This window comes from Genypterus blacodes, unplaced genomic scaffold (assembly GCF_046128005.1).
Source record: "Genypterus blacodes isolate CSIRO-AG114 ecotype Tasmania unplaced genomic scaffold, CSIRO-AGI_Gbla_v1 ptg000058l_1, whole genome shotgun sequence".
Lineage (NCBI taxonomy): Eukaryota > Metazoa > Chordata > Actinopteri > Ophidiiformes > Ophidiidae > Genypterus > Genypterus blacodes.
Window position 1 is genome coordinate 1,895,443 of NW_027466870.1, and position 12,759 is coordinate 1,908,201.

The window sequence follows — 12,759 nt, forward strand, 5'->3', positions numbered from 1 at the left end:
GATGCATGATGCATGATTCTGTTTCTTTGCTGTATTAGGAGCAATTTATGTACATATTAGATTGTGCCCATTGCTTTTAGATAATTTAATTCTGTTATTACAGCCATCCCAAATCACTCCCTCATCCACCCTCATCATTTCTCATGTGTTTGTGGGTAAAGATGGTAGAAAGTAATTGTAAGTAGTAGTAATTTTGTGTGTGTGCCTGTGTTCTGTTACCATTCATACAATAGCCACAAACTTGCCAGTGTGTGTGTAAGTGGGTTTCATTTAATTTACGTCACAATTAGCCATTAAATTTTTTTAAATTTGCATTACCAAATTATAATAGTGAGAGACATGAATGGGACCACCGTTGCACCCCATGATGACATTATGAATGATGTCACAGCTGCTGCCCGTGGCATCATGAAGCGGCAGAATTGAAACACCGTATGATGTCACATTCATTTATGATGATTAATGATGTCAATGAGTTGAGACTTTTGAAAAAAACATGTACATCCCCGGTCTTTAGTTTGTACAACTTGACTTAATCTTTGCATTGTTTTATTGTAATATTGCAGCTTTTGACTCATCTTATTTTCATTAACAGCATATACCCCTTTGCTAAAACGTATCCAGTGATTGTTTATTTTGAACATGAGACTTTTCAGTTCATTGCCCACTTATATTAATGTATTTTTCTTTTACCCCTCTCCACATTTGCCAGAATTTATTTATTCATAATAGATCTTCATCCTATGTCACTAAATTCATTTTTCATCTCAAAATTTCAATTGATGTACCTTTTGCAATTTACAAGTTGAGAACACTTTCCACACGCAATCACAAAAATACTGAAAACAAAGAAATGCAGAATTCACTATTTACAGTTTAACATCTTATTCTGGCAAGATGCTTAAACTGTTTTCTTTTCCATGTGTGCACATAAGAAGGCTTAGTCCCCCAATTAGTCTTGCTTGGAATTTGGCTTAATCCTAGGAATGCTTTTTAATGCCAGTAATAAAACTTAGAATCAAAGACATAGACCTCAAACCATTGAACAGATATTAGAAAATATTTTCCATGATTAAGAATAAAGTGCAAGAATGAATCTTTTGGGTCTTTTAGGCTTTCTGTCATAGTTAAAAACATTTAACTTGAACACACAAATGTAGTGTTGTTAACTACTTAACCCTAATTAACTGCACACACTGAATACTTAGTGGTAATCGCAAAGAAAATATAATAACATATTTAGCAAGCAGTCCAAACACCAGTCCAGTCTTTTGTCGCCACACAATTTTTTAAAGTAAACTCATGCAGGACAAAGTCATCAAGTTGAGCTGGGTGAGGCAGCCTCCTCCATTGCCTCATTTCTCTCAGTGAGCAGAGGGGCAAAGGGCCCCACCAGCCAGTTGAGTGGCGTGTTGTTCAGGAGATACTCCATGACACCATCCAGAGAATGCCGCACCTGGAAACAAGAAGATATTATTTTCAAAGTCGTAACTTCATCACAGCCGTAATCACAACGAATATCTTATCTCAATTAATACAATTAGCTTTTATTGTGGTGGGAACTATTATGGTTTCATGTAGACATTACTAAATACAATATAAGCTCAAGTGTCCTAGATTTAGTCTTTGAAGTATTTTTGAATGAGGAGACACTCCTGAGAGCAGAGGGGTTTGTGAGTAGTATAGAGTTTCCTTTTAATTTCTGTTCAATGAGACTATGGTATTCCTTTACCACCAATGAATAGATAAAGGAGTGGCTAATTGTATTAAATGGTGTTGTTGTGGAACAAAAGTGTAAAACTAAATAACATCCAGGAACTGCACTGTAGTTGGATTTGGTGATGGTTAAATGGGAATCCTGAGGTAAACACAGCATGGTGCAGTTTATACTTGGGTCAGCTGGTGGCGGCTCCGCTCTAGCAGGAGAGGTGTGAGGGCCCTGGTGGTCCCCAGAGAGGAGTGGAGCTCTTCAGCTGATTGCCTGGCACTGGCTAGCTGTTCCTGCACTGCACCTGGCAGACCCTGAGCGCTGGACACCACACTGGAGCACGCCGACTTCAGCTGGTCACTCAGACCACGCACCATGGAGAGAGTCCGCCATTCCAATTGCTGTAAGGAGAAACAAATAATATTAATGTATCGGAGTGTTTGCATGCTATTAAATCAGCAACAGTTGTCTGAGCTGCACATTCTTGGCTGTTGCCCTATTTGTTACTGTACAGCAATTCCATTAATGTGCCCTGTGTCTAAGCATAGATTGTAGCCAACAAATCCAAACGTATAGAAAAATTCTTTCTTGCAATGATGAAAAATATATAATTAAGTCAAATCCACCCCTGGATGTGGACTCATGCTTGGGTTCTGCCCTGGGCTGTGCCGCACCCTTCTGCTACGTTTATGGCAAACCGGTTCATAATTTATCGAGTACTACTGCAAACAATCAAACAACAGCTGTGGTTGACAACATGAATTACGTAATCACACACTGCGGCCTATTAAATAACTCAGATTATCATATGAAATAATTCCTCCCAAGCTCTGTACACCTCCTACACTGCTCATGTCACACAAACCTGTTCTTGATTTAAATCAATCCAGGATTCTAAATCAACACAGAGCATACAATGGTTGATTGATAGGTTGTAAGCCTACTATCAAAAGCCTGCTGCTATTTGGAAGACTCTGGAGGGACTTAATCCCAATTTCATACTAGTCTTCTTCTTGGCCACTCCTCTGTTGATATGTTATTTAGGAGAGATGAGTTACAACAACTAACAACACTTTTTCATGTGTGGGAAGAGGTTACATGCTTCTCTTTGACTCAACACCCATTCATCTAGTCCTGACCTCAGTTTCATCTTTGGCACCATCTGGCTCTGGTTCAGTCTTTCCAGATCCAGCCTGCAGCTCCTTCCACTCTTTCCACCGTTGGAGCAGCTGCTCTGAGGCTCCTCCTATCTGGTTACTGGCAGTGCCCAGACTGTTACGGGCACTTTCCAGCAGGTCCAGAGTGCTGGTAATCTGAGCCATTGCAGAATAGGTGGCATCCCTGGCATTCTGCGCACGGACAAGGGACTGCTCTCGAGCTCGTTCCTGTACCTTGGAGGAGAGTTTCCCCAGACGGACAAAGTAGCTGGGACTGGCCGGGGCTGGAGTTGTTGTCACCACACTGGTGGCAGGTTCAGACAGAGAAACTGAAAGAATAAAAGACATTACTGTTTACAACCAACACTTACACAATCTTAGACTATGTATCTACTACATACAGTATATATACATAGGTACTTATTTTGTAAATAGTGTCGCATCCGAGAATGATTTCAAGATTTAATACTGAATTATGAAGATTCCATTTCAGTTGTAATTACAGTTTGGTATGCACTCTATTTCACACCGGCAATTACAGGCCATGTAGCTGCCATTTGTGCAGTCGTGCTCACTGCTATTTATATATTTCTGCATGTACTGAAGCTGAACCCCGAGTTGGTTCTGTTCCACTGTGACAGCTGGTGCACCTGTTCTGAAACAGGTTAATTGACTTGGACAGGGTTTAAGTACGCCTGCTACCCAACAAACAGGAGAGACGGAGGGAGAGAGTGGAGCATCGCCCCTTGTTTACTCATTCATTAAGCTGAGACAATATAGGGATTATATAAGAACTGAGCCTAAAGAGTATTTTAAGAAGTTCTTTTTTACAGCACAACAGTAGAAATGAGCAAATAATTACATTACTTTAATTGATAAATTAAACAAAAATGTTGTTTGTCAGTTGATTAACCATTTTAGCTTTTGTGTGTTACTCAGAGAATCCCTGTTCACCACTCTGAAGCCAAGCTAACCGCTGAGCAAATTAATTACCATCGAGTGCAGGGATTATGGGTGCTTCACTGTTTCTGACAATTAGCATTTCTATCGCATCTTTGTCCTACCCATGATGAGACACGAGTATGTCCTCTTGAGCGTTATTGTCACTCTATTGAAGATTGCAGGTTGTCATGATGACATGACATCAGAGTAGCAGGTGTCTGAGCTGTGAGTGCTGGAAATTGTAATGGGTTTATGGGCCAAGTTAACAGAAGGGCAGTTCAATGCAATGTCCTGCCTCCCTCAGCTATGAATAGCATCAAACATTCATGTGTTCAGCTCCAGTCACGCTCGTAGAATTTAACACCTTTTCGATGATGGATTACAAAATAAAGGCAAAATTCACGCGCGCAAGTTTGCTCTTTGATCAGTGAAGCAAGAACACGTGGTCAGCTGTTGACTCTCCTGCTAAACAGCAGCTGGGCCACACGTTTCCATTCCAGAGTGTCAATTACTAAGGACTAATGAATTCGATTATCACTTGGATTAATTTCTACAAAACAGGGATATGAGGCCAATTATTCTGCATTCTAGAGTTATGTGTTTGGTGATCAGTTGGCATTAGGGAACCCGAGCCTTAGACATAAACAACAGTGTTCATTATCTAACTGGAGTAATTCAAAGCAACTGATCTAGTTAAGTAGTTGTAGTAGTTTCAACTATTCCCGACATTATCCTCAAAGTCATTCACGCCTCAGGCCATGTGACTTCTTTGGTCATATGGGAACCACGTGAAGGTCGATGGACTCACACCTCAGTCACATGAGAGTTGTTGGGACTCAGACTGCAGACTAAACTGTACATTGTTGTCATCTAAAGAGCTTTCTTCTCTCGTCTTCAAAATGGAACAGCAGCAAGTCTAGCTGCCTTGAACTACTACTGCTAGATACCCGCTAACCTGGATGACTGTTTTTTTCAAACTCATCATGCTCTGATAGTTACTGACCCAGCTCTCTCTCAGTGAGCGGCAGGTTCTGGTCAACCCAGTTCTCAGAACGGCTAAGGGCCAGACCCATGCCGCTGCTGACCATCTGGCCCATCCAGCTCCCCAGGACAGTGTTTATGCTTCCGCTGACTGCTGCCCGGGTTAGCTCGACGCCGCCCATCACAGCCCCGAACACAGCGTCTTTGGTTCCTGCCACAGACTGGTACACCAGGCCCACCGTGTCCGACACCAGCTGAAGGAGGAGGAATAGGACATGATGGGTCATGCATGGACGAGTTGTATGAGTGAGAGTATTACATGTGACACTTATGAACCTCTGGCCTGCAGTGTACAGGAGGCTGAATGAACAATAATACACTATAACAATACATTTTTCTTCCTTCATTGCTAATTCTGCACCATTTGGTTACACTTGGGAATTTACCTTTTAAAACCCACCTATTTTTGGCAACATATTATAAAAAGCAAGTGCTGTTCCCATGGTTACCTGGGGTATAATATAACCTGCACACTACGTTATGTTTGAATGTTGTGTTTAATTTGGTTAGGAAATGATTAAAAACACCGTGCCTTCATTACTGCAGAATACAACAGCAAGCGTCTTGTGTCTGACCTTGTCTGCTGGTTGGTGAAGCGCAGGCAGGTTCTCCTCCATCTTATCCAGTCCCTTCATGGCATAGTCATTTACTGCAGCCACTGAAATTGAGTGCACAAAAACATTAAGCTTCAGTGGTTGAGAGGTATAAGATTAAAGCAGTCACAAACTAACTCTGACTGTTATGATTATGACAACTACAAGAAAAGATCAGAAGCGTCTTTTATTTTTAATACTCGAGCCCTAAAATAACAAATGGGCCTGACACACTTTCAAAACCTGTGATCTACCAAGAGTAAATTATGTCTCAGTGTTGCAAATGTGCGCATTGTCACTATGGATACATCATATCAGAGTTTGGTCAGAGCTCGGAACCTACACTGTGGCTCCAGCATGTCCAGAACAGGTTTGCTCCCTGTGGTGGCAGCTGCTCCCAGGGTTCGGACACCGCTTTCTGCAACATCCATGACTCCTTTAAGCAGCGGCATACTGTCCTTGGTGGTGGTATAGGCACTTGACACTGCGCCACAGGCTGAACTGACCAAGGGCAAGTTGGTCACTCGGGAAACAACAGTCTAAAGGAAAAGAAATCGTTGTTGAAGCCATTGTTGTTGTCATAGTGTTACAGTTTGGTCTGTGTAGCAAATCTCCTCCAAGTCGTTTGAATATAATATTATAAAAAATGATTTATTCCCCACAGTGACTGAGGACATTCGAGGAAATTCCAAGTAATAAGTTGGTTTGTAATATATTCCCATTATTTAATCGGTGTCCTTTCCCATCACGGCGTTCCTCACCTGCTGGTCTCCATTAGCCACCTCTGCTGTCGTCTCATTACTCTTCGCACTGTCTGCCATTGTGACTGCAGGATTCAATCTTTGAAAGGAATAAAATGTGTCAGAGACAGAGATTCACCTTCCAATGCTCCGTTATCATGATGAAACACGTATGTCTGTCTGTCTGCTTGTATACGGTACCTTGCAGAGAAGTCTTATTCGGTGAAGTGAATTCAATCCTGTCAGACAGTTTAATACGGATAGAAATACAACCATGTTAGATTCATTTGTCAACAGTATGATGTAATAGCAATGAAACTGCACTTATAGAAATAAAATGGTACAGCCCAGATAACATTTCTAGTCTGAGGCTCCCCATTTCAAACGGGTGGCAGTTAATAATCAAATGTACCCCTCAGCTATATTCCCTGCATCAAGACGTTGATTCAATCACGTCACAGCACCTTGAAATAACAGAATCAATTGTTCCACAAGCTGAGCAAAGTCAAGGACAAATACAATCCATCTTTTGTACATAAAGGTGTAGGATAATCACCATGTAAGCGTCAGTGTTACTAACCCAAACACTGTTGTTTTAACAGAGCTCAACTTCCAGGTCTAATTTGTATCACTCTCAAGTTTCATAATGGCTTTAATGTGAATGGAAATTGCATGCAAACAAAAGGTTTAAATAAAAAAGCCTTTAGATCAATCAGAGAAAAGTCGTGAACGCTGGAAGCTAAAGACTTTCAGACTTAATTTATCACAAGCTTACACCAGGGCCTGTATGCAAATGGACCCCTGACATCAGTTATGCAAAGATAAAATACCACTGTAAAATATTGCTTCAAAGTTAACAGAAAAATATATCAAAGTGAAATTTTGCTTTAAATGAGAATTGGCTTACTGTATCAATAAATCATTGCTTTGAATAAGAAGTAGCTCTCACACTTGACTGGTTCATAGAACAGACCAAAATAAATTATTCAATAAAAAGCAGAGTTTCATTCTTCTTTCAGACTCCTCTTAAAATAATTAGGAGTTCTGCAGAACAGTGTGCACCAAACAGGAAGTACATCGTGCCCCAGAGCGAGGTCATTCATGCTGTGACAGCGACACTGCAGCAGGATCTTCTCCTTATGATGCTCACAACATGTGGAATACATCTGTCTGTGTTCTAGCAGATGACAGAGAAATGGACTCCACCTGTGCTGTACTGGAAGAGAAGCGTGTCAGCCTGCGTCTGACATGTTTGACCCGATGTAAAAGGCGCTGAGGGGTGAGAGTAACAGCCTTAAGGCCAGACCCAGGGGGCACATAGCGGGGGTGGCAGGATTGAGGTCCAACAGCTGTAACATGTTGCTTCCTGCAGCAGATGCTTAGGCTGAGGAGGCTGCACGTCCCCCTGACAGGAGGAACCACGGATATGGACTATAGTGATGGAGAGCTGTATCTCAAATCCACCATTTAATCCTCATATCCACCACTAACACCAATAACATTGATATAGAGCTACAGCTTAGTATCCGTTTAGATGCCACGGTGAGGAAATCATTTACTCCCTCTGACATTTGCGTGACATCTGCTGTTCTCCACCATCTCTCAGGGTTCGGTATGATTGAAAATTGCAAGTTGTTGCAACAGTTTGGTTGAGAGGCAATTGATGAACACTTCACTCGCCCAAGGGCAAAGTCTTGAGATAGTGCAATGCAATAAGTTTGAGATAAAAGCTCAGTTTGAGATGGATTTCTGAGATAAAGCTGGTGTTATGAGGTCATTGTCAGACGTGTAAAGGTTTCTGACAACTCACAATGAGTTGCACAAACGTTTCCAGCTCAGATACTCAGACACAGACTGCTTTGTACTGCATTTTGAGAGCGTGTCACATCCTGAGCGACATGTTCTTTCTCTTTACACCAAGTATATGGAAAGAGAAAACAACGCCAGCGTGTAAAGGATGAAACATTATATGACCGTACCTTCAAGAAACTATTAAGAAACTGCCATCTTATAAAGAGAAGTGGTGATGAAAGGAAGCAGAGAATAGCTTCTAGTTGTTTAAAGGAGCAATCATTTCCTACAAGTGACTACTGTGGATTCTATTTACCAGGAGCCTCTCGTCACCTAACAGGGCCCCTAATAGAACATACACAGTGTCATTTAAATAAGCTCTAGTCTCAGATGAGTCAGAGCAACATGAGGCAGAAACATGATTACTGACTGGCCTCAAGTAAACTGTGAAATATTGGTTTCATCAGCTGCCCCGGGCTTCTGTACGCCTCTGTACGGAGCCTCCTGTGCCCCTCTAACCTCACTTTATTGTGCTTACTTATGCCCCAGTGACTTGTGCAATTTCCCACTGCACCCAAACGCACCATAGCCCCACGTTTCAGCGTTTCTTCCTGATTTTCACAACATTTGGTCACTCAACATACGCAGGGAAAAGATGGACTCACTGCTATTGATTTTCCTGTTATGTTTCCTTCTAAAGTTCAGTTCAATACAAACTGCGTCAGATATCTGGTTCAGTAACCGAGCCACACGGTGTGAAGTTGAGTATTAGTATGACAACAAAGCTGTGAACGCATCCACTGACCTCCTGTAGCGTCTTCTTCTTCCTCTTCTTCCTCTCCCTCTGTCCTGGTGTGACCTGCTGTGTATCGGTCAGCAAACTCCACTTGAGAACAGATGAAAACACGCGTGATTCCTGTCGCGCCCACTCGACACAGAGGCGGAGCAGGCTGATGAACTTTAGACTAATTACGTCACAGGACGCTAAAACGAAAGTTACGCCACAACGCAACAAAATCACAGCTGTTCACATTTAAAATGAACGCGACTACAAGTTATAAACCTTTCGCTTTTGTTTCATTATTATTATGTATGACTCTAAGTCTAAAGAAAGTTAAACGTTTCCGGAAAGTGAAATCTTACAACGAAATGAGAAACGGAAAGAAAGAAAGAAAGAAAGAAAGAAAGAAAGAAAGAAAGAAGAAAGAAAGAACGATATTTATTATATACTGTAGAAGATGACGAAAGATTACTTTTAAAGTTATTGAAATGTGATAAAATTATGTTTGTTGTGGATCTATGTGGGTTATTGATAAAATAGTTTGGTGATTTATTTGTCCAATATTTCTGTTATTCTCATATTTTGATTGCAAACAGAAGCTCCCGGTACAGTTATTATATGTTTTTGTAGGTAACAGAGTATTCATACATAAATGGAATCAAACACCTGATGCAGGAGTTGTCCTTGCTTAGGAGCCATAGGTAAACCTGCAGTTGCCGATGTGAACCCTGAGGGGGCAGTGTTCATCCATTCAGTCTCTCTCTCTCTCACGCAGCCTCACCCACACACTCATCCTCACTCCAAATCCTCCAAAGATCTTTTCACTGCAGATACACAGAAACTTCAAAGGAGCATGTCAGGGTAGAATTAAATATTAAAGAATAAAATATTGAAAAAATCTTAGATTAAACTGGATGTGAACGTTAAAACAGACTGTGACAGTAGTTCTATTCACTCATGCTACTTTTTTTTGTTGTGGCAGACTGGGATGTGGTTTCACACCCTCACCTCCCTTCCTCACATGACAGTGAAGGTCTTATCTCTGTGAATGTCAGGAGTGTGACTTTTATATCTGGTTGCTCTGTATCATCACCCCTAGAACTCTATTAACTCCCACGTTTCATTAGCACGAGGCTTTCATTACTCACACCACTGCACTTTTCCTTAATCAGTCCTTTTCTAAGCCACAAGCAACAGACAGATATTCTCTCTTATATTGCACAGCAGAAACACACTGAACACCACTTACTTTTGATTATTGATATAGTTTTGATTATAGCACCAGACCAGGGCTACGGCAGTAAACAGGTTAGAGTGAGAGAAAATAGCACACGTTGGGAAACATGGGTGTGTATTCTGGACCGCGGCGGTGTGGCTCGATTCCCTGGTATTGTTTGATATGTTTGTGAATGACCCTGCCATTTTAACCTCAGCGTACACACACACGCACACACACACACCGCTCTCCTCTGTTTCCCAGGAATAGGGAGTTACAAACGCGTCCCCCGAAGGCTCTCATCTGTTCCCGCTTAACTCCAAACTCTGCTTCACTGGATCAGTTGATTAAGGCCAAAATTGCTCTCAATATCGAGTAATTGAAGATTAGTAGATAACAGGAAAATCACTCATCCCTCAGAGTAAAATGATCGCTCACGCTCTCCCCCCCCAACTCCTTCTCTCTGTCTCCAGCCTGAGGAGGGACCATCCAAGATAACAACTTTAAATTGGCAATCTGGATAGATTCTAATGGATGTGGGAGAATCTTATTTTACATCGATTCATATTCCAAATATTTTATACCATTTTCTGACACAAAGCACTGACACAGCAATTAAAAGCGTAATAATAAACAGTTCACAAAGAGTAATGCAATACCCTGTTGGACAATATATGTAATACAACGCTGCACACACAAAGCAAACAAACACATAGTCATGTATACACGCAAAGCACACACACACACACAAACCCTCACATAGTAATTGAAGAGAGGGAGCGACCTGTTAAAACTACAAGATGTTTGGATCTCAGGTGCAGCTCCAGTCTTTTGAAGCTTTTCACTAAGGAAGATCAATTGTTTCAATGGGGAATCCATCATCATCATCAAGAGCACTCGTGCAAGGATGTGGTCTACAATTATACTGTAATGAGAACCACTTGCTCTGTTTCATATTTACCATTACACCAGATGTCTCAGGTGTACCGGGCGGAGATCACAACACACACATCACACACAGCGACATCCCCCTTTGTCCGCCTGTTTCAGCTCCTGCTCTTCATCGCCTGTAATGTCAAAAGTATCAAACAGTAGGAATTAGTCTCCATCCTCTAATAGCTGACTAGTGCGTCTTGGTTTCATCCGACTGCGAATCTGCACTACGCCGTGGATGGGGAATCTGATTTCCAACATCCTGCAACAAATTTCCGGAGGCTTGCAACACGAGGTATCAGTAACATGCGACACAGCTACAAATCATCTCCAGGTTGAAATGGGATATGAACCTTTGCCCTTACTATATTCCGCCCAATAGCGTATTAATAAGGCAGAACGGCGGTGAAGGTAATGCACTTACTTGGTGTGTGTGTGTGTGTGTGTGTGAGAAAAGTACTCCATCACATCATGACACAGTGAGGAGACAGGAGGTCAAGCTTGGATCACATGTTGGTAAGAACACTGTTGGTTATTGATATTCTAGCTTTTATGATTTATTGATCAGAATATCTGACAGAAATTACATCTCTACATTTTCATAAATTCCTGGAACCACACCAAAATTCCTCTGATTCTTCCCTGGGCCCTTCTGCAGAGTATTTTGAGAATCACTTCATAACCTTTAAGGGAATCCTGCCAACAAACTAACCAATCAACTCAGGCAGAAAGATGATTTCCTAAGAGGTAAATATCTATTAATATTCCCAGAAGGAATTCAACTCTTTCTCTTCAGCTCAAGCTTCCTTCCTTCCTTCCTTCTGTCCTTCCTTCTGTCCTTCCTTCCTTCCTTTCTTTCTTTCTTCTCCCTCTCCCTCATTAGGCCTGTTTTATCCAGCAGAGCAGACTAGACAAGCGAATGAAAAACTCTACGAATTATCTGCTTCAGTGTGCGTTAGAAATTGGACATTGGGAGGAATGTTCCTTTGAAAAATGGAGGCTCCAAATGAAAGCTCGTAAAAGTCATTAATTTTATGCATTTAACTTTGAGGAAGTAACTGCCTTTAATCTTTTGAGTAAAATTGCCCTGTAAGGAAAACTTAACTGGCTACAGGCCTTTTATGACTGTTGTGCCTTCAGCTCCGCGTATATTGGAAAAGTGATTTGTGGGCGAACCTCTAGCAGGCCTTAAAAAAAAACATCATCTCAGAGATTTGTTAGCTGCAGCTCGTGCTCGGCGGAAACGCTGGGTCACTGCATGCAACATGTGATGAAATGAAACAAAACGTAGCCATCTTTCAGCCGCAAACGTTCGCCGACAGAGAACGCACATTTCTCTGCTCGTTCTGCGTTTTATGATTTTTCTATTGCCGTCTCGAGTAGCAGCGGTAGCAGCAGAAGCCCGCTGACTGATTCGGGCCAATCTTTGTCAAATCCCGGAGCCATGACGACGGGTCAGCAGCCACAGCGGGCAGAAGAGGAAACATGGAACGAGGCGAACAATCCTGAAATATTTATGCTCCTTTTACCGCTGTGATTGTATGAGTTTTGACAGTGGCGGCACGCTACTGTGACCCTTCACCAAACAAAAGGTTTAACACGCTGCCATCTCCTGTGAGTGGGAGAGGTGAGGCAGAGTGCAAAAATTGATCCTCCACTCCTTTTCCTCTCTTTTCATTGTGTATAAAAGGGATCTCTGTGTTAGAACACGCCGCATTCATCCTCACTCCATTCAGCAGTTTTCTCTTTCTTTGCCTCCTTTTCCTCGTATTTGCTTTTCCTTTCACCAAAGCGCTCTTACCTTCACCTCTTCTCCTCACCCATCCTACTTCTATATCCCAACTCATTTCCTGGACC

General features: G+C 41.9%; 1 protein-coding gene across 2 annotated transcripts; it reads right to left on the reverse strand.

Moving 5' to 3' along the window:
* Positions 1-512: 512 nt before the first annotated feature.
* On the reverse strand, positions 513-8,930 carry plin3 (perilipin 3). Of its 2 annotated transcripts, XM_076153246.1 has the most exons (9): positions 8,778-8,929; positions 6,383-6,420; positions 6,203-6,281; positions 5,785-5,980; positions 5,424-5,506; positions 4,811-5,042; positions 2,848-3,194; positions 1,891-2,109; positions 513-1,456 (listed from the first exon to the last, which is right to left on the reverse strand). In XM_076153246.1, exons 3-9 carry the CDS (start codon positions 6,260-6,262, stop codon positions 1,319-1,321), a joined length of 1,275 nt encoding a protein of 424 aa, XP_076009361.1. In that variant the 5' UTR covers positions 6,263-6,281; positions 6,383-6,420; positions 8,778-8,929; the 3' UTR covers positions 513-1,318. The 2 variants fall into 2 exon arrangements, with proteins under 2 accessions (XP_076009361.1, XP_076009362.1); XM_076153247.1 differs by lacking the exon at positions 6,383-6,420 and having other exon boundaries at positions 8,778-8,930.
* Between the last annotated feature and the right edge of the window lie 3,829 nt (positions 8,931-12,759).